We start from the raw sequence: 22,630 nt of genomic DNA, 5'->3' as shown, positions 1-22,630 counted from the left end.
CGATGTTCCGATTGCGGGGGGGCGTTAGATTGTAATTATTTATGGGCCCACGGGCCCTGTTATGTGTATGGGCCGGTTAGCAGCCCGCCTATGGGCGCCACCGACCCTAGCGAGTCACAGGTGGCGGCTAGGGTTCCTAACCATAGCTGCCCCCTGCGCCTGGTCTCCCAAGCCTATAAATGGTTGTAGCCTGTGCTCCTGTATAATGAATCTAATCTTTCCTTGCCTCATATCTCTTTCATTACAGTTGATGAGACACGGCCTGGGCGCCTCAAGGGACTGACGCCTCACCTGTCCTGTCCACAGGACGGCGAGTGCAATCCTCATGTCAAAGGGCGCCTGCCTTGCTCCCGGTCGCTCTCTGCCAAAGGAATGGGACCCACGCCACGACCCCGGGGAGCAGCGAGGGCCTCCCGGGAAGGAACCCGGAAGCTAGGTTCAACGCACCCCATCTCGGGATGGAGGGCTCGGGCCCATAGGTGCAAGTGCTCAACAGGATAAAATGGTAAAAAGAGGAGATTAACGTGCAAAGGACCTGGTTAGGTGCTGTGAAGCCGTGCGCGTCAAGGCGAGGGGCGTCATGGCAAGTGGATGGCGCGTCAGGAGAACTGTAGCAAGAAGGGTGGCCATTGGGCTACCGCATTCACACACAAAAGAGTAGAAGGGATGATTGGGGCGAAAGGCTTCCCCGATCAACCCAGCCATGGGCCTGGCCTATAAAAGGCCAACCCTTGTACTAAGAAAGACAAGCAATTCTCAGGCAATACTAAGCAACACAACACACAGGACATAGGGTATTATGCTTCCGAGTGGCCTGAGCCTGTCTAAAAACCCCTCTGAGTGCAACTACTAAACAAACTCCCCTCACTGTCTCTCGAATTTCTTCACACAAACTAACCCCCCGGCTGGATCTCTAAAAGGGGCCCCCATCGGATCCCTGCTCACGGTGATCAACCACCATCAACGCCTGTTGGTTTTAGATCAAATGAACTTGTCAAACAATTTATTCAAATCTCCATAGAATTCTGGGAAGAACACCATTATGGTCAAATACCTCACAAATTAAGAAATGATCATCATGAAGATGAATTCCTAAAACTATAAAGTGCGCACAGTATTTTGTGTTGGCATAAAAGATTGACTATATCATAGTCTTATCCTGAAGATATGGGAGAAAAAGAATGAATGTCGACAACATTACTTCTATCATTGCAAATATTTCTCTAACGAGAATATGAATCCATAAATAAAGTCCATGGCAGAGTTGTATGAAGCACTCATATCGGGTCAATGAAAGAATGCAATTGAGGTCAAACCATGAAGAAAGTATTTGAATCTAAAATTTCAAATTGGATGAATCATTATGAAATAATGGTATGGTGAAATGCAATGGTTCATAAGTCTTTCCAAAGACTAGTAAGCTTCCATTATATATAAATGAATATTCTGCTACATATCTGGCATATGAAAAGAATGAATGAAATATACATTATACAGTTAATAGATGGATTATGAAAATCCATGAGAGATGATCCTTGAAGCACTCATCATTCCTCGAAGAATAAAAATCACAACAAATAGAAGCTAAATTTCATACTAAGTATTGAATGTCTAAGGTTGATAATATTCCTGAATGAATATATATTAATAGTCTCTATAAGAGTAATTTCTCAAAGGAAATAATGTCATAAAAGTGACTTATTGTGAATAACACGTTCCAAATAAAAGAGTTCATTGAAGATCTCAAATTAAAAGGATCGGGTAAATCACTTCTCTCTTGCATGAGGGAATTTCTCACGGAAGTAAAATACTATTCTCAAAGAATTAGAAAATCTTTAAAGGATATAGTCAATGAATAACTTATCAGTCAATTCCTAAATGAACACCAATAATCCCGAAGATATGAATGAAAATTCATACGGACCCAAGTGATTGAATTAAGAATGTAGTGAGGAATCATATGGTCTTGAATGTACATACAAGCACATGTAGCATTGATAACATGTATCCTCACATACCATAAAAGGTATATTGGTGACTGGCAAGTTGAACTATCCCCTCAAATGCTAACTGAAGACTGATTATCTATAGTGGAAGTGTGGAACAAGCCAATTCCTGGAGATCTATAGAATAGATATTTGGTTATAACTTAGAATCCACTAAGATAGAGTTGCTATTATTTTTTTAAGTTCAAATATTGAAGTTTGAAATGTTATCCGGAAGATATGCAAATTTGCAACTTATTATCCCATGTTTCTCCGAAAGGATAAAATTTTATTTTGTGTTGCACAGTTAAATAAAGTGGTTACAAGTGCAATGCATTACTCCTAATATAATCTAAAAGAATGCACATTTATGAAGAATGTGACTAAGGCATTTTGAACACTGAAGTTCAAAGGATGTCGTTAGCTCTATTATGGAGAACAAATGAACCTTCTTCCAATAGTGACTAGAGCAAAGAAATAGAGCTAACCAAAAGAAAAAAAAAGGGTTGGAGGAGACAAGACAAGACAATGTAGCAGTTGGACTCACCATCATGCATGTACATGAGCTATATCCCATCTTCGTTGTTCAAAAAGGTCAAGAGGCAAACTTTTTGAAAGATTATCAAGAGGCAAACTAGAATACGATGGTGAGATCAAATAATAACTAGAATAAGGATGGAAATGTTGAAATTCTTTTAAAAATACTATTTCTAATAACAGAGAAATTTAAGTTGAAAATTGTAGTTTGACGGCGTCGATGCTACTGTGGACTGTCGTTGGACCTTGGATTGCACCATCTTCGAGGCTGTCTGATCCCTGCTTCTCTGTTTTGTGGGCCCTATCGTGCGTCTCAGTTTCCCGCCACTCTCCTCCCCGCGCCGCAAAACTTCCCGCCATCACTTGCCGCGCCCACCGCCTTCGCCTTCAAACAACTTCCCTCGACCGCCGCCTTCCGACCACGCGTCCCTCCACTCATCCCTCCCCATTCCCTGCCACGACCCCCTTCCAGAAAGAATCCATCCACTCCACCGACATGGCGTCGCCGCTGCCGGAGGCCGGGCTCACCGACTACGAGCGCCGGCGCGAGGAGAACATCCGCCGCAACGAGACCATCCTCGCCTCCCTCCGCCGCAAGGCCGCCGAGCTCTCCGCTTCCATCCGCCCCTCCTCCCCCAAGCGCCCCAAGAAGCAGCATCCCCGCGCGAGCCCGGCCGGCCCCATCGTCCTCCGCCGCTCCCTCCGCACCCGCGGCATTCCTCCCGGCGAGTCGTCCGCCTCCCCCGGCGCCAACTCCTCCCCGCCCACGCCGCCGTCCCCGACGAAGCCCCGCACCACCCGGTTCTCCTCCTCCCTCGCCTCCTCCCTGCGAGACGCCACCGCCACCGAGTCCACGCCGCGTCCGGAGGGCGGGATCTGCGCGGCGGACGGGTTCGATGCCGGGAGGGAGCTGGTGCTGCGTCCCGCGAACGTGAGGAGGGTGGTGCCGGGGAGGATACTCTCGGTGCGGGTCCTGCCGCTGGCCGACCGGACCGTGGTGGTCGCCGGGAACAAGGTCGGACATATCGGGTTCTGGGATGTGGATGGTCTCGTGGAAGATGATGAGGATGACGATGGTGCAGACGGGTTGTTCGAATATTTTCCCCACAGGGGAGCCGTGGGGGGCATTGTGGTGCACCCCACCGATCCGCGGAAGGTGATTGTTTCTCCTTCTTTTGCTAATTTGCTCTTTCTGGATAATGTGCAAATTATTGTTATTGTGCTATTTCAATTGTTGTTCATGTGAATCATCAGTTTTACCACTGTTGCTTAATTATTTGAACATTTGGTATTTTGGCTGTACAAGATTGTACTTGTAGGACTAAGTAATACGCCAAATTAGATTGCCTGAGACAGCTTATAATTAATTGGAGTTTTATGGTAGAATGCGTATCAAGTTCTGAAAGGGGTAAGTGGGCTTGGGAAGGGAAACATGCTGTGGGATACAGACTCTTGAAATGTTCTAAACCATGGAGTGAGGGAGACAGGAAAGAGGTTTGAGACAAGGGGTCCTTTTTATATTGTAATAGTGCTATGACTCATGAAGGTTTAATAGCCCTTGGCAGTCAGTCATCCCCTGCATTAGACATGTGGCCAAATCACTAAAGTAAAACTCAATTTTCCTTGAAATGTCCGATATGGATGTTGTGCTATCGGTAAACATGTGGCCATCCATTTCTGGCTTGTGTAATTTTGATTGTTGGCCATCATATGTGGCTTCTCACAAGACAGATGATAAGTTGGGCAAATAATAGTGGCATGTTTGTAGGACAATACAGTTTTGCCAGATTATAACTTTTTATTATTTTTAATATTTCCGTGTTCATTTGTGGTTCTGATTCTGTTATCTATGATAAATGGGACTTGCAGATTTACAGCTCTAGCTATCACGGTGAAATTTGTCTCATGGATGTTGAGAAGGAGAGCTTTAATACTATCCACTTGTGTGACTCCCCCATTTTCTCGCTTTGTCAAGCACCAGATAGTCACAGCTCCCTATATTTTGCCGAGGGAAATGATTTGAAACATTTCGATGAAAGGGCAGGTAAGGTGTCAACTACATGGAATTTACATGACAATAGAATCAATTCAATAGATTTTCGTCCGGAGAACCCATATCTGTTTGCCACAAGCTCAACGGATCGCACAGTTCGCATTTGGGATATGAGAAGTATGAAAAATAAAGGTCCGGGGTGCTTGAAAGTTTGGGAGTACAGCAGAGCCATTCAGTCAGCTTATTTCTCACCCAGTGGCAATATGCTTGCAACAACCAGGTGCTCATTTTTCCTAACCATTTTGCTACTTTTGCTGGCAACATTATGATTCACGTATGTCCTGTTTAAAGGACCTACCTATTTGCAATAATAATGAACGTGTATCTTAAATTGAGCCACCATTATATCATGGCTAAATGCATATTCTGCATATCAGCATATCATTGTCACGTGAAACCTGATTGTGCCAATCACCATTACCCAGACACTTGAGTACATAAAACATTGGCTTTGCCAAGTCAAACACCTGCTTCTGAGTACATTCATGTCAGATTTTTAGTGACATTTCCTATGTCAGAACTCCTACACTCATTCCATTACCATGTAACACCAATGCTGACATACTGCATGTTTTAAATTGTTAACTCACTGACTTTATTTTGTTAGCATTTGTGAGATTTGAGCTGCTTTTATGACTTCTAGCCTATACGGTATCCTGGGAGGCGGATGGGTAACCTTGGGCTGGATCTCTTAGAACTAGCTTGGGGGCAGCGGTACGTGGCATGAGTCTTAGACATTTGTCCCTTTGCTATGCTACTATAGATATCTTCTTAGCACATTCACTGGCAAGGCACTGTTTCTTGGAGCTAAATATTATGAACAACATTTTATTTTTCTAACTCTCAAGCTCCCTTATTCCAGTTTCATCAATGGACTCCCTCTTCAATAGTGATGGCAATCAAATTCCTCCCTTCTACAATCAGTTCAAATAAAAAGTAGCACTATATCAATACCCTTCTCAAAATTAAACTGCATGGGTTCTGAAGCAAGCAACTGGAATTGTATATGGTTGCACATCAGAGCTTTAGCGTGTTTATATTTATATGCCTTTTGATTGTTTGCAGAGCATAGAAACACCACTCATGAGTTCTAAAGAATCACCTCTCATCAATTAACATAGTGAAATTACAATGAAGATTGTCTTTCTGAAGTTGCTAAAGAAGTGGGAGTTACAAAAAGAATGTGTCTTATGCCTGTTTGTTAATCTGATTCAGCATAGTTTCTATGTTGTTAGTACCGCAACTTAGTGTCTCATGTAATAATAAAGATACTTATGTTCTACCATTCGCAGGTTTATATTGATACAGATCACAGGTTTAAATGTTACAAATGATCTTATTCTTAGTTTCTTACTATCTGCAGCCTTGATGACACTGTCCGGATTTTTAATGTGGACAACTTTGATGACTCGTGTGTTCTCGACCATAACAACAGGACAGGCAGATGGCTGTCCACATTCAAGTATGGCGAGCTCTTGTCACCTTAGTTTCGCAATCTTTAGTTAATATCATGTCACTGTTTTCATGGTGAAACTCAATTCGTGCTTTGCAGGGCAATCTGGAGCTGGAGCGACAGCAACCTATTTGTTGGGAATATGAAAAGAGTAATAGATGTTATCTCAGTTGATCGCAGTGAGAAGAGCCTCTCGGCTTCATACACAGCATCTCTTGAGAGTGAACACATGACAGCCATCCCATGCCGGTTTTCGCTGCACCCCTACAAAGTTGGCCACCTGGCTGGTGCAAGCTCCAGTGGTAAGGTGTTTCTCTGGACCAGAGTTTAAAGGCTCCGGTGGTAAGGTGTTTCTCTGGACCAGAGCATGAAGCAACAAGATCTTCACCGACTCACCTGTGAAATCCTGCTATGCCCAAGTTCCTAACCGGGAAGATCCTCATCTCGTGGTTGAGTACAACACCTGGTGCTTGCTTAGCATCATACTGCTATCAAAATGTATAATAGTTAGCACCGCAGAACCATTTGGTATTGTAATATATGCGATGGAACTGATGCCTTGTCTAATTATTAACTGGACAATTTACCCATGCAAATGCATTGGCTACCATCTTAATCTGTTTATCTTTGATTCTTTAGAGTTTCTTGTTGAGGATGATACCGATTTACTTACGTAAATAAAACTGGCCAGTCTACTGCACCATGCCATGTCCGGGTTATTCATGGCCATTGGATAGAAGGAGATTAGGAGGAGAATCGTTCGATGATGAGTCGATGAGCAGCTGCATGCACGGTGCCACAGTCCCATGGAACTCCGTTCGCATATAAACGCTCTCATAAAGCTGGAAACCGTAATCGATGTTGCTACACAGCTGATCCGGCACCACCACCACCGCATTAGCTCTGCATAAACCGCCACCACTCACATGGAGCGCGGGGCCTGGTTAGTGGTTGATGGAAGCGACGCTCGCCGAGTCGCCGCCGTCTAGCTCCTCTGCTACCTGACCAGCCTCAGCCGCCGCCACCGCTCGTGCCGCGGCAGATGGCCGCCTCCCGGCCCGAGACGGCTCCCGAATCATCGGCAGCGCGGTGGACCTGCGCGGGCAACCTCCAACAGGCCCTCGTGCCTCGCGCGCGCCCAAAGCGACGCCATGCGCTGCGCCTCCAGCTCGGGCCGAGCAGCGCGGCCGTGTGGCCATGTGCCTTATTTGACACCACCCCCTCAAATCTTTGAAGTTACCTATTTGGCACCAACTTTAAATTCCATTACTAAAATAACATTCCGTTAGCCCCGTGAAACTGCTGCTGACATTTCCTAAAGTGTCATTTTAGGGATGCAATTTAAAGTTGGTGTCAAATAGGGAACTTCAAAAGTTTGAGGGTCAAGAAAGGAATGCTTCATTTTAGTGGTGTCAAATAAGAAATTTTCTTTATTTTTTCCCGGGACTACTACTTGGCTTGTGGGTCGTGGCGAGCTCAGGGGTGTTTATTAACTTCTGTTTGCTTTTTCTTGTGCTGATGCTTCGCTGATTGGGTACTGGGAAGCTAGTGTGGCTTTCTGTGTATGTTGCTGTGAAGTTACTGCAGCTCTGTAAATTGTACTGTTTTTTCCGGGTAAAAAGAGAGGTGTATTAACTGGACAGAATGGGTGTTACAATCGTTTGCAATTGGACTTAAGACACGCTGCACGCAGACGCCTGTCCCACCCACATCGCGAAATGAGGGGCGGATTTAAACCTTTAAAGAAAGTTGAGGGAGGAAATTGCTATTTCGCCTCTTTTTTTTCAACGTATAAATGGATGTGGAAACCACCTCATAGCGATGTGATGGGAGACCGCGTTGATAGGGGTCCAATAGTTTTCACACAAGCCTCTCGGTAGTTCGAATTTTCGAAGGGGTTTAAGGCCACCTCGTTTGGCCAACAAGCAAGGTGGAAATTTCAAAATATATAAAACAAAATGTGTTAAAATGTAGGAAATGGAGATTGGAAAGATCAGCAACTTGCAACTGGGTTTTAGGGTTGACTGTTAACATGCCAAGTATGGAGATTCTCGAGTACAGAAAGTAACACGGAGAAGGTTCACCATATGCACGCACGCTAGACCCTCTTCCGGACTTTGATGAATGTGACATTCCCTTATTCTTAAGATACGAAAATAACGATTTAAAACAGTGAAATAGACTACAAATGCGCTCAGGAGTCAGGACAGAGTAACATCATAACTTTAAGACAACTGCAAAATCCACCAGTTGCATGAACTTCATAAAGCTGGTAAATGTTTACAACAGTAACACAATAAGGTCGGAAAAAAACTGTATAAAGTAGGACCGCCAATATAAATAAATAAGAGGTGTATAGGACTACCATAGCAAATAAGATCGTCACAAATACGAAAACAACCAAGTAACAGGAACCCCAGAAACAAGCATACGGTACCATTTTCATTTTGACAGCAAATCAACAGGATAACCCAAATCGAAGTACTGTACAACCGGACTAGTGATTAATCTCATGATGTTCATTTATAAGAAACACCAAAGCCTCAACGCTGAAACGCAGGCACAAACCAAACCATATCATAGGAATTTTACAATAATGCTTAAGTTAGGTCGTCCTCATCGTCCTCCTTTTTCTTCAACTCGTTCTTTGCCCTGAGGAGCAGGGTGGTTTTCCAAGGATCCTGAGACCAACATATTATATATTAGATACAGGGGAGAAAAGGATCAAATATAGTGAATGTGTGCAATAATCCCTTTTGGAGCAGTTTCTAAGTTAACAATGTTATCTCAGAGAATGCTCTGTGGCATCCTGTGTTGTAGAAGCAACACATGATTTATCTGCAGCTTTTGAGCTTTTTTGGAAAGCTGCTGCTAGCATAGACTAGCTTTTAGAAGATCTGTTTAGCTTTCTGAGCTCAAAGCTAAAAAAGCTCATAAAACTGACTCAGCTTTTCTAGGTTTCCAGCTTTCTGGAAGCTGCACGAGAAGTTGTTGTTTGTTTGAGCTTGTGGCTTTTCACGCTAAGAAGCTGCCAGAAAGCTCAAACAAACAGGCCCATAGCAAGTTATATAAAAGGTTGAAAATCATACTAAACTCTGGCCCCTAAAATTGCACTCTGCTGAGCTAGGGTGACGACCAGTGCAAAAGTATCACAACACATTGTGTGAGGTTAGTGACCAGGAGAAACAGTAGAATTACCATGTAGTATAGACATTTGCATGTTTGCTGATATTTTTTCCACCCAAATCCAGATGCAATTTCAGGCTAAAATTGTATATTTTATTCCTAAGTCAAACTAATATAACCGTTACCAAACATAAGTACAATTAAAAAGCATGAAGTTACAGATAGATAGGTTACCCAACAGAGACTGGAAAAGCACCCATTAGCGACTTGAAGTTTCAAAATAAAACATAGCGGTTGCAACAAAACATACCAAACGTGTCATGCTATCAAATTCTTTGATGGCATCAGTGAATTTGGCAATATCTCCTTCATCCATCGATGCAGCAAGATCCTGAAACAAAAATACTTCACTGTATAAGCTCCTTTGGAAACATCTTAGGATTGGATGATCAATTTAGAGTAAAAGTTTAAATTATATTTCATTAATAGCACTAGAGATAATGTTATTCGAATCAGGCATGCAATGAACAAGAATCAAGAAAAAAGGGCAAATAAACATCCATACAGCTAAAAGCTTGTATTCACGTGTCCCAGAGAAAGTCGGGTCAATTTCCTGCAAAATAGCAACAGAACATCTTTATAAAGATGAAAACAGCACATGTTTAACTTGTTTGGATCTGAACAGAACAATACACACCTGGTATCGCTCCAATGAATTTGTGATAGCAACAGGATCACCTCTACATAGTTGGCAAATGCCAGCGTTAAGGAGAATGCCTCTGACACTATATTTAAGAAGATTATTGTTGATTGACTGGCGAGCAATCCCTTCAAAAATCTCAGTTGCTTTTGGGTACCTAAAATAATAAAACATGCATGAGAAATACCACTCAAGGTATCCTGCAATTATACTATGATAAAGTATGCATCACCAACAGAAGTCAACAATGATGGAAATATCCAGATAGCTACTATGCTACCACCTTGGACAAAGATAAAACATATTTGATGGCATAAGTATGCCAGTTTGAATATACAATAGATAGAAAAATAGAGAACAAAAAAAGGCAACCCGATCAAAGCACGATAATTGGCAAATCAATAGGCCTAATAACTTCTGAAGCATATAGCTGATGCTGATCAGCAGCAACCCACTAGCAACGGCACTTGATTCAGGATTTGAGATTTTTGTATACTGAATAAATAAACAAGTCAAAGTATGTCATTGATGCAAACAAATTTTTTCAGGCAAATGAATTTGACCTCTAAAACTACTGAGATAATCTTAAAAGGAATTCTTGTAGCTCAGATGTCAGAACACATTGTGCTTCTACCAATCATCTAATCCAATTACTGAATATAACATGCACATTCTCCAGTAAGAACAATATTCATATTCTGAGTCACCAACAAAAAAGGAATAACCCCTATAAAGAAAAGGCATAATAACAGTACTATTACTGGGGGAGGGGATCACCTAGTTCATGCTCAGGGACATGGATTGTTGATGACATGGATTGCTGTTGACATGGATTCTAGTTTGTCAACCATTTTTAACTTGACCCATCAATTTATATAAGCGTTACATAGATTGACAGCACATGGTTGATGCTACTAGATTCATCATGGAAAATACTGCGATAGTATATAGCTTTCTCTATTTGAAACTATAATACCATCACAAAATTGCAAGTCAAAGTGTCATATTGGAGACCGGGTCAATGACCTAACCGACTATCCGGTATCAGAGTAGGAGATAATTACTATAAGTCAAATGAAGTTAATCTTACTGTTCCAACTGAGCAGCAATTTCTGCTACTTTCTGCTTGATGGTGTTTGCTTGAGATGACTGTCCCTCACTGTCAAAAAGGTCAGCCGCTCTTTCCAGGTAATCTGTAGCCTTCTCTAAATCTTGTTCTTGCTGATATATCTCACCAATGTCCTGAAAACACATCAAATTTGCACCAGTGTGAGTGATATATCCTTTTCAAACAAATCATCCTTCTTTTTGAAACAGGTCATCTTTCAAAGATACTCATAAGTTGCATTGAAACAAAAGACAAAGGAAAATGATGCTGGTTATCTTAGTTCATTAATCGAATTGCCTGAGGTAAAAACAAAGATAGTAGCATATAATAACATCTCTGCAAAAAGAAACTTTATTCACCTTGCTGTATCTTGCGGCCATGTTCAATCTACCAATTTCCAAGAAAAGATTAACAGCCTGATTTAGTGCCTGTGCAGCTTCTGCATTAAAGGATACACAATGAGTTAGCTACTTAGCTAAGCATGTTCAGAAAAGAAATTAAAAACAAAATCATAGAGAAGAGTGAGAGACTACACATGGTCAAGGATATGTTATGATAATCAAGTTTATGATGAATGCACATGTAACAATTTAAATCATAAGTCCCTAACATTTGAGATTTCAATACAAATTCCTGGTTTTTTTACAATTACAGCAGTAACAATTGTGCAAGAAGATTATTGATCACAGATATAGGGTATGTAGCCCTAATACATTTGATTCCCAGCTGCAAATGAATCAAATTTTTGGACGAGGTCATATGGGCCAGTAATAAAGCATCTAAAGTAGATATAAAAAGGAAGGTCAGCAATGCAGAAAAATAAATTTTGGGAAGACAATTGGTAAGGAATTCGAGTTTAGCTATTATGTTATGGGACCTATATGTGAATTGTCAATAAACGACATGCTGCAATAACGATTTGTTGTATAGTGTGAATTTAAAGTGTAAATTTAGTAGATGCATGAATCCTTCATTCACATCTATGCGGTTATTGATGGAAATATGCCAGATAGCTCAGAAAACTTATTTTTCTGATCTTTCATTCACATTTATGCGGTTATTGATGGAAATGTGCCAGATAGCTCAGAAAACTTATTTTTCTGATGATCAGGACTGCTTAGTTTGGCAATACAGGTTTGTTTGGTATTTACAGTTCTCAGCCGCATATTTAATCACGCAGGGGCTATTCCCTCCTCCAATTTACATACACATATTCTGCTGGGGATTCACATTTTTCTATACCAGGATGTTGTTTCTGTGTTTGAAAAAATTAAGTAATATAAAGGAATTACAGCAATGTTTATGCTACTACTTCTAAAGCACAAAAATAACAAGTTGCTAGAGAAATTTTAGAAACAAGAATTCGAGCACATTTCCAAGCTAATCAGGATGGTTCACATTAAACAAAACTGAGCCAGCAGCAGTGCAGCACAAAATGACAGAATGACAAAAGAAAGCTCATGAAACCCGTGCGCATTACACAAATTATAGCGAGATAAAGACTACAAATTCATAGAAAATTAACGTTCGAGTATGCATGATGCTCAGAAAGTGGAGATACCCTGAGGTGAGAACTTTTTGTAGCAATTTGCAGCCTCAACGTATGCCGAGGCAGCCTCATGCTTGCTATCTCCCTGTTCAGCAAAGTGTTCAGCACAATAATCATCATATCTTAAAACAGTATGATTTTTCAAGATGACAAACTGATAATTCAAAATATAAGCAAAGAACCAACCTTTAAATGACAGTTAGCAATCTTGATGTACACTGATGCAGCTCTGCTCCCTGAACAATAAATTGATTTTAGTCACTGAAAATAATAAAGTATGGCACTGAATAATCCAGGTAGATTTATTATCAATCTCTTGAACAAAACTTTATTCTATCATGCTGATGAAATCCTTAGACAATAACAAAATACATCCAACAAACTAAAGAAAACCCAATGATATGACAGTCCATGGATTCCCGATAGTCCATGCATATCAATGCAATCGGGCCTCAATCCCACCAGCACTGCACAATAAGACGACCAAACTTGAACATGTATTATGTGCCAGACAGTCTCTCCCAGTGAACCATATGGATCAGCAAAACTCTAAGCAAATAAGATAATTGGAACGAATACACAGGATAGGTAAATGAAACAATATGATTTGATGTTTTGAACTAGAAAGAGGGGGCTGGATACAACAGGCGTCACCCTCTTTTTCAGACCAATCTGCGTACTCATGGAATCAATTCATGCAGCACTAATTAGCATCCTCAGACGAAACGATCACGACGAGGCGCGGCCGTAGATCCGCGGCCCAAGATCCCACTCCCGTTCTAACCACTTCGCTACTGCGCCGGACCAACCACCGCGGTAGCGATTCCGGCCCCCGATCGGGCGGCAGATCTAGCGGCTGGGGCCACCAGAGACAATCGAAATAAACAGATTGGGGGGAGGGGGGGGGGGGGGCGGGGGGGGGGGATGGGGGCGCGAAAGTAAACGGGGAGAAGCGAGGCGGAGAGGGGGGATCTGGGAAGCAAGGGGCGCTCACAGTTCTTGGCGAGCTTGAAGGAGTTGGCGGCCTTGTCGAAGAGGTCGGCGGCGTCCTCATACTTGGAGCCGAAGATGGCCCAACCCGAGAGCTTCTTCTCCGCCTTCTTCTCGAAGTCGTCCCCGCGCGCCTCGTGGTCGCCCATCGCTTCCACCGCCGCGATCGGTTTGTCTGTTCCGCCTGCTCCTTCGCGGCGGTCGCCGGCGAGGGGAGAGGCCGGAGGGAAAGGAGGGGATGGGGAGGGGGAAGGGGAACGGCGCACACCACGCGGAGAGGTGGGATGTCTGTTGGGTCGGGTGTCTGTTTGCTTCGTCGTGCGGTCTGTTGACGGGGCCGGGTCGGGGTTGCGCGGCCGTGCGGGCGGGTGTGGCTGGATGGGCCCCGCCGCGCTGTTGAGTTTGTGCATGTGACACTGTGACAGCGAGGTGGTGGGGAAATCCATAAAATAGCACTGGTGTTCAAAACATCCGATTTCAAAAAACGGCACTGGTTTTAGCCACTGAATCTGTAAAGCACACTATCATCTACATTTTCAATTCTTCCATTTGATTCTGCTCATCTTTCCTTTTACAAATAGACTAAATTATCCATGATGCATTTCATGTATGCTGCCTCTTTTTTTACCCCTACCATCCAATTGGAACAAAGAAACCACAAATATCACCACATATCATATTGCATGTTATATACGGGGCTGTTTGGATGCGAAGTCATAAAGTTTATGACATGTCACATCGGATGTTTAGATACTGATTAGAAGTATTAAATATAATTTAATTACAAAACTAATTACACAGATGGAGTCTAATTTGCGAGACAAATCTATTAAGCCTAATTAGTCCATGATTTGACAATGTGGTGCTACAGTAACCATTTGCTAATGATGGATTAATTAGGCTTAATAGATTCGTCTCGCGAATTAGTATAGGGGTTCTGCAGTTAGTTTTATAATTAGTTCATGTTTAGTCCTCCTAATTAGCGTCCGAACATCCGATGTGACCCCTCCTAAAGTTTAGTACCTCGTATCCAAACACCGATTGCATGTTATATACATTAGCAAACACCGATTGCATGTTATATACATTAGAGGTCCATTATATCTTACACTATAATAAAGGTTGGCATTCAGACATCTTAAAATTACTACTATAAGTTGCATGGATCAAACAAATATCACACAATTCCTATGCATCAATATTACCAATTTGGCTGTTTTGGCATCTAGACATTTTAAAAGAGCTAATAGTATGGATCACAAAATATCACACAAATTCCATGCATCATTACTAAGTCATCATTCTGTCCTATTTGATGATGCAACCCCTCCTTCCTGAGGTAGCACAAAGAGGCGCTTCACTGGGTTAGTGGTAGTAGATGGCCCTTGAGCATACTCTTGCCTCCAGTAATAAAAATATCCTTCTTCGGGTAATACTTTCAGAAGACATATTGTTGACGCTCCCGACGCCGAAGGAGCCATCGCCCATCCTGCTCGATCCACGTAGGTCACCACTCCCTCCCAATCTCGTTTTAGGGGCTGCAGTGGTTAGCCATCGGCGCCAGCCATGCCGTTTAGGGTTTGGGTAGGCTTGAAGGTCTAAGCGGAAGGAGTCCACGAGTTGGGAACTGGTCAAGAAGGCGAAGGGCAAGTCGGTCTTTTGGTTTTCTATCTATCCATCTATATTATAAGGATCCAAAAACAATTGAAAACGTACGTGTCGCACCCGCACCTTACTAGTGTTATAAAATGACTCTGCTGTTTGAGCGTTACTTTTTCATCGAGAAAACTTCTACCTGCCAGGTGACCCACCCCCCCTCTCTGCTCAGCGATTTTCATGTCACCCACGTAAATCATGCTCTCACCTTCAAAAATTCCAAATCCTTCCTTGTGCATCTTTCCTTCTAATTCCTGCCATTTCCTTCATTATATTAGCATCCCATCCACAGTGCCCTGCGTCACGCTCAATATGATCACATGTCAAGGTCTTCGGCAACGCAACGTCATTGCCTTTGCCAACGCCGCCCAGACCAGTAAGTCCTTCTTCCTGTCATTGGCATGTTGCTTTCACAACACCCTGCACCTGACGCGATGACAAAGAATGGCATGCGAGGTCTTCGACGGCACCACCTCCACACCCTGGCCTTAGCCAGTCGCCACACAGACTAGCGACGTCATCACCCTTCGCTCTCTCAGTACTGACTTGATCCGTACACATTACCTTATATCTAGGATCCCTCCGTCAACTCTCTTTACAAGGCTAGCTTGCACGTGCAATTTTTCCATGCGGGATATCGATCAGCCCTCTAACAGTCACAAAATAGATTATTCTATAGCCGGACCATCCAACCGTCTAAATCGAGATCATCCTCTCCATAGTTGATCGAGCCGGCGAGCCTAGCGACGGAGTCGAGCGTGAGCCGGAAGTAACGAGTCTTTAGGCTCATCCAGCTCGTCATGGGACCGCTTGTCGGCTCCATCCTCAATCTTATCCGCTTCCGCCGCTGCCGCCCAAAATCCATCGGCTCCCCGTCAGCCATCCCGCCCGCCCCCACGCACGCAGTCGCCGCCCAAAATCTCGCTCCCAACTCCGGGCAGGTCCCCCTCCCTCGCCCATGCCGATCTGGAGTCGGGCCCACCTCCGCCCTCCCGCCCCCTCCTGCCGCCACGGGATATGGTGAGCGGCGGCAGCCCCCGCCGGCCCCTCCGCCCGGTGGTGGGGTGGCCGCCGGTGCGGTCGATCAGGAGGAACCTGGCGTCCACCAGGCAGTCGCCGCAGTCGTCGTCGGCTCATCATCAGGACGGCGGAGTTAAGGGAGGCCGCGGCGCCAAGGGAGGCGGCGCCGGCGAGGGCGGGCACAACCGCACAAGGGCGGCGGCCTGTTCGTGAAGATCAACATGGACGGAGTGCCCATCGGGCAGAAGGTGGACCTCACGGCGTACGGCGGCTACGCCGAGCTCTCCACCGCCGTCGGCAAGCTCTTCCGCGGCCTGCTCGCCGGTACGTACTCCATCGCCGCCTCGTTTGTTCCAAGAACCGTGTATGCGTGCTCGCGTTGTCTGATCATGCGAGAAAAAAAATCCCTCGATTGCGCAGCCCAGAGGGACCCGGCCGCCGCCGCGGTGGGCCGGTGCTGCGGCGAGGAGGCGGCGGGGGAGGAGGCCGAGGAGCCCGTGATCAGCGGCGAGTACACACTGGTGTACGAGGACGAGGAGGGCGACCGGGTGCTGGTCGGCGACGTCCCTTGGGAGTAAGTCTGAACGGGATCAAAATCAGCTAGCATGTCTGTCCGCATCAGTCACGATGTCGATTTCATGGAATTCTAGGCTGATGGTCATAGTCAAAGTAATATGACAGTATCTTAGTTGCCATCATTTTCGTTGTGTTTTACTCATTACTCCCAGAGATAAAAGGATGAGTGTTCTGTGCAACAAATCAGTCTGTACCCAACACATTTTTTGAAGGCAATGTTTATTGTTTTCAGTCACACCAATACAATTACGGTGACTGCATATCAATTTGTATTGTCAAATCAAGCCTGTCATTATCCTGAATCCTTCGCACTTGATAAATCACCTGCCACAGTTTGGGCACTAGACATTTAATTATGGTAAATAGCCGTTGTCCTGATGCCTGGTTGTAGTAAATCACTTCATAACTATCGTCCATATACTGTTGAATTATGTAAAATTCTACCATTTTGCATTGCTAAATCGTGTCTTCAAGCATCATTTTGCTTGCTTGTGGTAAATCACCTGTCACATTATCATTGCTAGATGTTTATTTATAGTAATCACAATTATCGTAAATCGGTTCCTCAATGCTATAATTTGTGTAAATTGGGCACTTCACTGTAGTAAGTATGAAACAACACGTGCTATCGCTTGCATTCTCGTAAATAACCCTCTGTCCATTTTTTTTAACTGTGTCCAGAATATACAAGAAAACATATAGCACATGCTAGTTTAGTTTCTCGTAAGTGAATCACTGATTGCAGATTAGTAGCGTGAGGAATTGGGAGTTACGATTGCAGATAGGCACTGGAGCACAAATAACAGTGACAGGGAGACAACCTCATAAGGCAGAGGCACAGGAGCAGATTTATTAGGCAAATGAGCTTGTGATCAACAACAGCATCAAAGTGGTACCTGCCAGTTGCCATGCTCTAGATGATTTTGTAAGGTTGGTAAAAAATCGACTTGTATGGTCATTATTCTTGTTTTCCTTTTTTTATCCAAAGCCGTAGTTAGTAAATTTGATTATATAACTGAACTACAAAGCACTAGTATAGGGTGAACATTTAGTGAGTTTTGTGCAAAATGATTTCTTGTTTCCATGTCTTAGCAGCTAGTATATCACATAGATATGTGTTCATGGATATGTTATCTAGTCTTTATCCTGCAGTAATCATGTGGGACAAGATGCACTGGAAGTGTTGATTTTTTTCCCCTAGCCTAGCAGTTCTGCAGTTTACTATTTTCAGTACCCTTTCATATGTTTATAGGACTATTTTGATAACTGTTCAGGCACCATGCCCTGTTATGATGGCGAACCTGTTCAGATTGTATCATTTTCAGTACTAAATCTAATACTGTCATTGGGAATTCTATGCATCATGATCAAATTGAAACTGTTTCAATTTGAACAGTGACAGTTGGAATAGTAATTGATATACTTCCATATTTAACATATGTTTCTGCCATTGTAGTAAATTCCACTGTAGTAACTTGATGCCATTGTGGTGACTGAGATGATGGTTGTCTTTTCATATTTTTGTCTGAACAATTATGTTGATATGATAAACATTGTACGATTTTTGAGTAGGGAACTCTGATCATAGTGTTCAGTAGGCAAAACGATGTTTATTAGTATCTGATCATCATGTGATTACCATACTTGGTTCAATCCTGCTTGCTCTCATTCATGTAGTTCATTCGTTCTAATTTTAAATCACTACATATGCAGGAAAAGGAGCCCAATTTAGGTTTGTGCTGCTCTTTTAATATTTACCGCTCACTGAACACCAGCCAACAAGCTTCCAGCCATAACTTGTGATACAATTTAATCTATATGTCATGGTATACCATACTTTTGTATTACATCTTTTTAATCATTGTCTATTTGTCTTACATCATACTCCCATGGTCGAGCATATTGGATTATAGTAAATGCAGTTGTGCTAACTTGACAGTTGACACCACCGTAGTAGTTACGAATTAGTTCCTGGTAAATGGGTCATGCTGTTATGGTAATTGGTCCATTTTTTTTAGAAATATAGTATAGTAACTAGATTGCGCCATTGTGGTAAATTGATTATAGCATGCCATTGTGGTAATTTTGACCATGTAAGTATCAATTTTCATAGTTCTGGTACAAGGGATTTTAATAAACTCGATATTATTTTATAGTAACTTGATTATTCCAATTGTGGTAAATGACTTTGTGGTGAATTGATGATGCCATTCTCATAAAAATTGGTGGTAAATTGGTTTATGCCTAATCTGCATGCATATATGCTATTAGGCATCTAAACACTTGTTACAGATGTGAAATGAACTTACTTTTTAACTATTCTCCTTGTTATTATGAAGTTTTCTGGTGATGAGGTCTTCTGGCAAGTCCTGGGCAAGATGCGCTCACTAACGAGCAGCTAATAGGTACGGTTGAAATCTGATTTCAATATCTCTGGCCAACTAGCTGCAACAAAACGAGAGAAGCTCCAAATAAATGATTTTCTCAAATTCTGGGTGTAGACATATGTATCTATGAGCCTTCTAAATTATTGGACAGTGTTTAAGCCAAGTCGTTCTTCAATGAAGTATGTCCCACCAAAATAGCTGTGTTCAAATTTAAACCTTCCCTCTATGTTAATGTATCATCGTAATCCACCAAATAGATTCCAGTACACAAGCCATGCATTATCGTAATTCATACCGCTAAAATAGTAGATATATTCAAATTAAATCATCTTTCCTAACTAATTATAGTAAACCATCAGATAACTTCTGGTAACTAGTATTGTCGTAAAAATTGAATCATAATAATCTAGTACCGTGATCCACACATTCTTGTAAAAGAATTCTTTATTTCTTTACAGAAAACAGCCAACCCAAGTATTCTCGTAAGTTTTTGAACGTGTAGACAAAACCAAGCCCAAGTATTCTCGTAACCAGTGTATGATACGCTTGCATGATGCAGTTCTGATAAGGAGAATTTTTTTTGAACGTCAATGTAGCTTTGATTACGTAGTAATGGCTAATAACTGTCGTTTCTTCTAGCATTGATTACACAATGACCGGCTCCGTCGCTCAGGCGCCTCAGCTCGCTTGTCCCGTAGGAGCCCGGATCAGCAGGGAGGTGGACCCTCGTAGTAATTCCAATCATGGACTCTGCCAAGTGCCCTGGCTATAGAATAATTATTTTATGGTTGGCTTTAGAGTATACTCACCCTACACACACACTTCTCCGTTTCAAATTGTATGCTTTTTTAGGTTCATAGATATTATTATGCATCTAGATACGTCTAGATGCATAATAATATCTATTAACCTAGAAAAGCCAAAACGATCTATAATGTGGAACGGAGGGAGTATCATTTTATTCTGAATGGGTCTTAACCTTTATTCACACTCAGGTTCAATGCAGTGCAGATGGCAACACAAACGGCAACGCTGGGTGCAACCCGAATGGCAGCACGACAACATCCAAATGGTTCAATGCATACACATGCTCTTGCAATCCAATTAGATTCATCAATTAGCCTCCAGATTTGAATCTTTGATCTTCATGAATATGCATTGATTGCAATAGCTCGAGGCAAATGAAAGGAGCTTGAACGTGGAATAGAGCATTTAAAAAATATAAAACTTGAGAGCAGTACATCATATCCTAATTTACCAACCATTTATTTTAGACTTGGTGTTTCTTTAAGACAAACTTTGAGCTGTTCTACCTACTTTCTGCAGTTAGAATTGAAATGGGATCCTGGAGTCATGGCAGAGGAACACCTCTTGTTGCAGAATGCACATCAGAAAATGACTATTTTAACAGTAGTAAGTTGTTTGCCTATATTATCCCGTGCAGGCCTTGTAAATGGGATGTATGATCAGCCAGTGAAACGTCCGACTGGCTCTACTTGACGCCCTTTTGCTCTACATTGAGAATTCAATTTGTGAATTGTGTTGCAGTAACATGGACTACATATGAAAGAACATGCTACCATTTGTTTGCCATTTACTTTGTTTTATTTGGTGCTGTTTTAGCAAACGCTAGCTTATCTTTCTATTTTTGTATAAATAGTAAATACTTGTGTTGTTTGAGCTGTTCCCGTGATGTAATATGTTTACCCCGAATGGATTGCGTTCGTGAATAGACTTGCGTGGTTTCCGTATCATATTGGGCAGATTTAATTATTTTTTTGGGTTAAAAACGTGCATATACTGTGCAATATGTAATTGATATACTGTGCAATATGTACTTGATTGGTTCTATATTTAGAAAATAAATAAAAATAAGAAATAAGTTAATTGATAACTGATTAATTGAGCATCCGTATGTTTATGGGCTTATCGATTGAGGTTTGCTGTATGAGTCATGTTTGAGATGGGATCATTTCCATATGAGTCAACATCGATTATAGGATTTTTAAAATTTAATTATTAATTGATTAGCTCTGCACTTTTACTGGAGTTTCTTAAAATAAGTACTTGCCTTAAAATAAGTACTTGCCATATGTACATCGTTGCTATAAATATAAAATTATTGATATAAATTCTTGTTTAGTGATTTTTTTTACCCGTGCGGCACTCTGCTAGTAGGCGGAAAGGAGGGGAAATAATTAAAACAAAGGGGAAAAAAAAGAGAGTGCTGTTTGCTGACTCGTTACTTGCTTTACGATGCTATTCTCTGAATATACGAAGACCGGGACAGACCGGATTCTGTTTCCTGAACACCAGGACAGACTGGTGCTATTTTGTGGATTCTCCCGAGGTGGTACACGCGGTGGGTGATCAAGGACAAGTCTTGGTTTGGTTCAGCTTCGGTCGATGAATGGAGTATGTCATGTAAGTATGGTTGCTAAACTGCTGATGATGGAGAGAATGATGAGCTAACTTTGACGCTCGAGAATTCCCAGGACCTAGGATATTGCCAAGGCTTCGGGGTGGTTTCGTGGAAGTTTGCCTGGAAGAGAAGAAAGGAACAACAAGAGGAGAGGTGGTGGCGCATGTTAGAAGCTAAAGTGCATGAACAAGACGTAAGAATGCAGGAAGAAATTAATCGGCGAGTGGCCCTAACAGTTACTGAGATGACCCAATCTGAAGCTCTGCCGGATCCCAACGTCGTCGTGAGCCTTTCTCAACGCCGAAGCAGTTGTGCTTCCACAGGGATCCCCAATGAGAACATGCCAAGCTTACCCGTGGTTGCGCAGGACAACTAACGGTACCATGTGGATGACATCACTTAGCGCACCTCATGTGAGCTCACTTAGCGCACCTCATGTGAGCTGTACAGACCATTTGACAACCTCACTATTAATGTATACATATGTATATAATTTATACAATTATCTCAATTGATCCACACCTTGGAAGTTTGATAACTTCTTTATTTCTCCTATATGTACAGGTGGCGTACGGAAGTGCTTTACCAATCCTGTCAGGGCAGACAAGCCATGGCATGGAGATTCCACCTGGCTATTCCAGTGTTGGGGTAGAGCACATTTGTGATAGTCAATATGAAGGCCTAGAGCTCGATCTCCCGAGAGGTGATGGGGAAAGAATAATAGGAGATGCATTTCACGGTATCATTCTATGGTGCAAAGGCTTCATCATCATCCCTGGCAAGGAGGCATCACTACTTCCCATAGATCCCCCGCAGCTACCATTTTCTCAGAAACTCAAGACCGTCATCTCCAGCACATTCACCTCCAGGACCATCGTCACCACCGGGACTGTTGCATCCTGCTCGATCACCGTCTCTAGCACCATCGAATCCTAGAGGTGCAAGCGATGATGACCAAAACACCCCTCCTCGATCATCGTCTGCAGCACCAGATTAAAGTTTGGTGCGAGCAAGGAACCTGCAGCACCTCTCAAGAAGTCGCGACCATCGAGGAAGAAAACAAAGAAG

The 22,630-nt window shown here is 42.7% G+C and overlaps 3 protein-coding genes across 3 annotated transcripts; 2 read left to right on the top strand and 1 right to left on the bottom strand.

The window, feature by feature from the left end:
- Positions 1–2,929: 2,929 nt before the first annotated feature.
- LOC101784364 (DNA damage-binding protein cmr1) lies at positions 2,930–6,644 on the top strand. Its single transcript, XM_004973106.3, has 4 exons — positions 2,930–3,678; positions 4,392–4,795; positions 5,939–6,037; positions 6,128–6,644. The coding sequence occupies exons 1-4, from the start codon at positions 3,019–3,021 to the stop codon at positions 6,357–6,359; spliced, it is 1,395 nt and encodes a 464-aa protein (XP_004973163.1). The 5' UTR covers positions 2,930–3,018; the 3' UTR covers positions 6,360–6,644.
- A 1,608-nt stretch (positions 6,645–8,252) lies between these two features.
- LOC101783957 (alpha-soluble NSF attachment protein) lies at positions 8,253–13,818 on the bottom strand. The gene is made up of 9 exons (XM_004973105.3): positions 13,506–13,818; positions 12,698–12,747; positions 12,524–12,596; positions 11,322–11,401; positions 10,945–11,096; positions 9,852–10,011; positions 9,720–9,767; positions 9,465–9,545; positions 8,253–8,709 (listed from the first exon to the last, which is right to left on the bottom strand). Exons 1-9 carry the CDS (start codon positions 13,648–13,650, stop codon positions 8,629–8,631), a joined length of 870 nt encoding a protein of 289 aa, XP_004973162.1. The 5' UTR covers positions 13,651–13,818; the 3' UTR covers positions 8,253–8,628.
- Positions 13,819–15,987: 2,169 nt separating this feature from the next.
- Positions 15,988–20,737, top strand: LOC101782736 (auxin-responsive protein IAA16-like). Its single transcript, XM_022827573.1, has 7 exons — positions 15,988–16,309; positions 16,372–16,501; positions 16,598–17,683; positions 18,467–18,579; positions 19,093–19,158; positions 20,136–20,212; positions 20,467–20,737. Exons 1-3 carry the CDS (start codon positions 16,175–16,177, stop codon positions 16,753–16,755), a joined length of 423 nt encoding a protein of 140 aa, XP_022683308.1. The 5' UTR covers positions 15,988–16,174; the 3' UTR covers positions 16,756–17,683; positions 18,467–18,579; positions 19,093–19,158; positions 20,136–20,212; positions 20,467–20,737.
- The last annotated feature ends 1,893 nt before the right edge of the window (positions 20,738–22,630 follow it).

The sequence above is a fragment of the Setaria italica genome, chromosome VI, assembly GCF_000263155.2.
Source record: "Setaria italica strain Yugu1 chromosome VI, Setaria_italica_v2.0, whole genome shotgun sequence".
Classification (NCBI taxonomy): Eukaryota; Viridiplantae; Streptophyta; class Magnoliopsida; order Poales; family Poaceae; genus Setaria; species Setaria italica.
The sequence above is the reverse complement of the archived record's forward strand: the minus strand, read 5'-3'. Positions and strand labels throughout refer to the sequence as shown.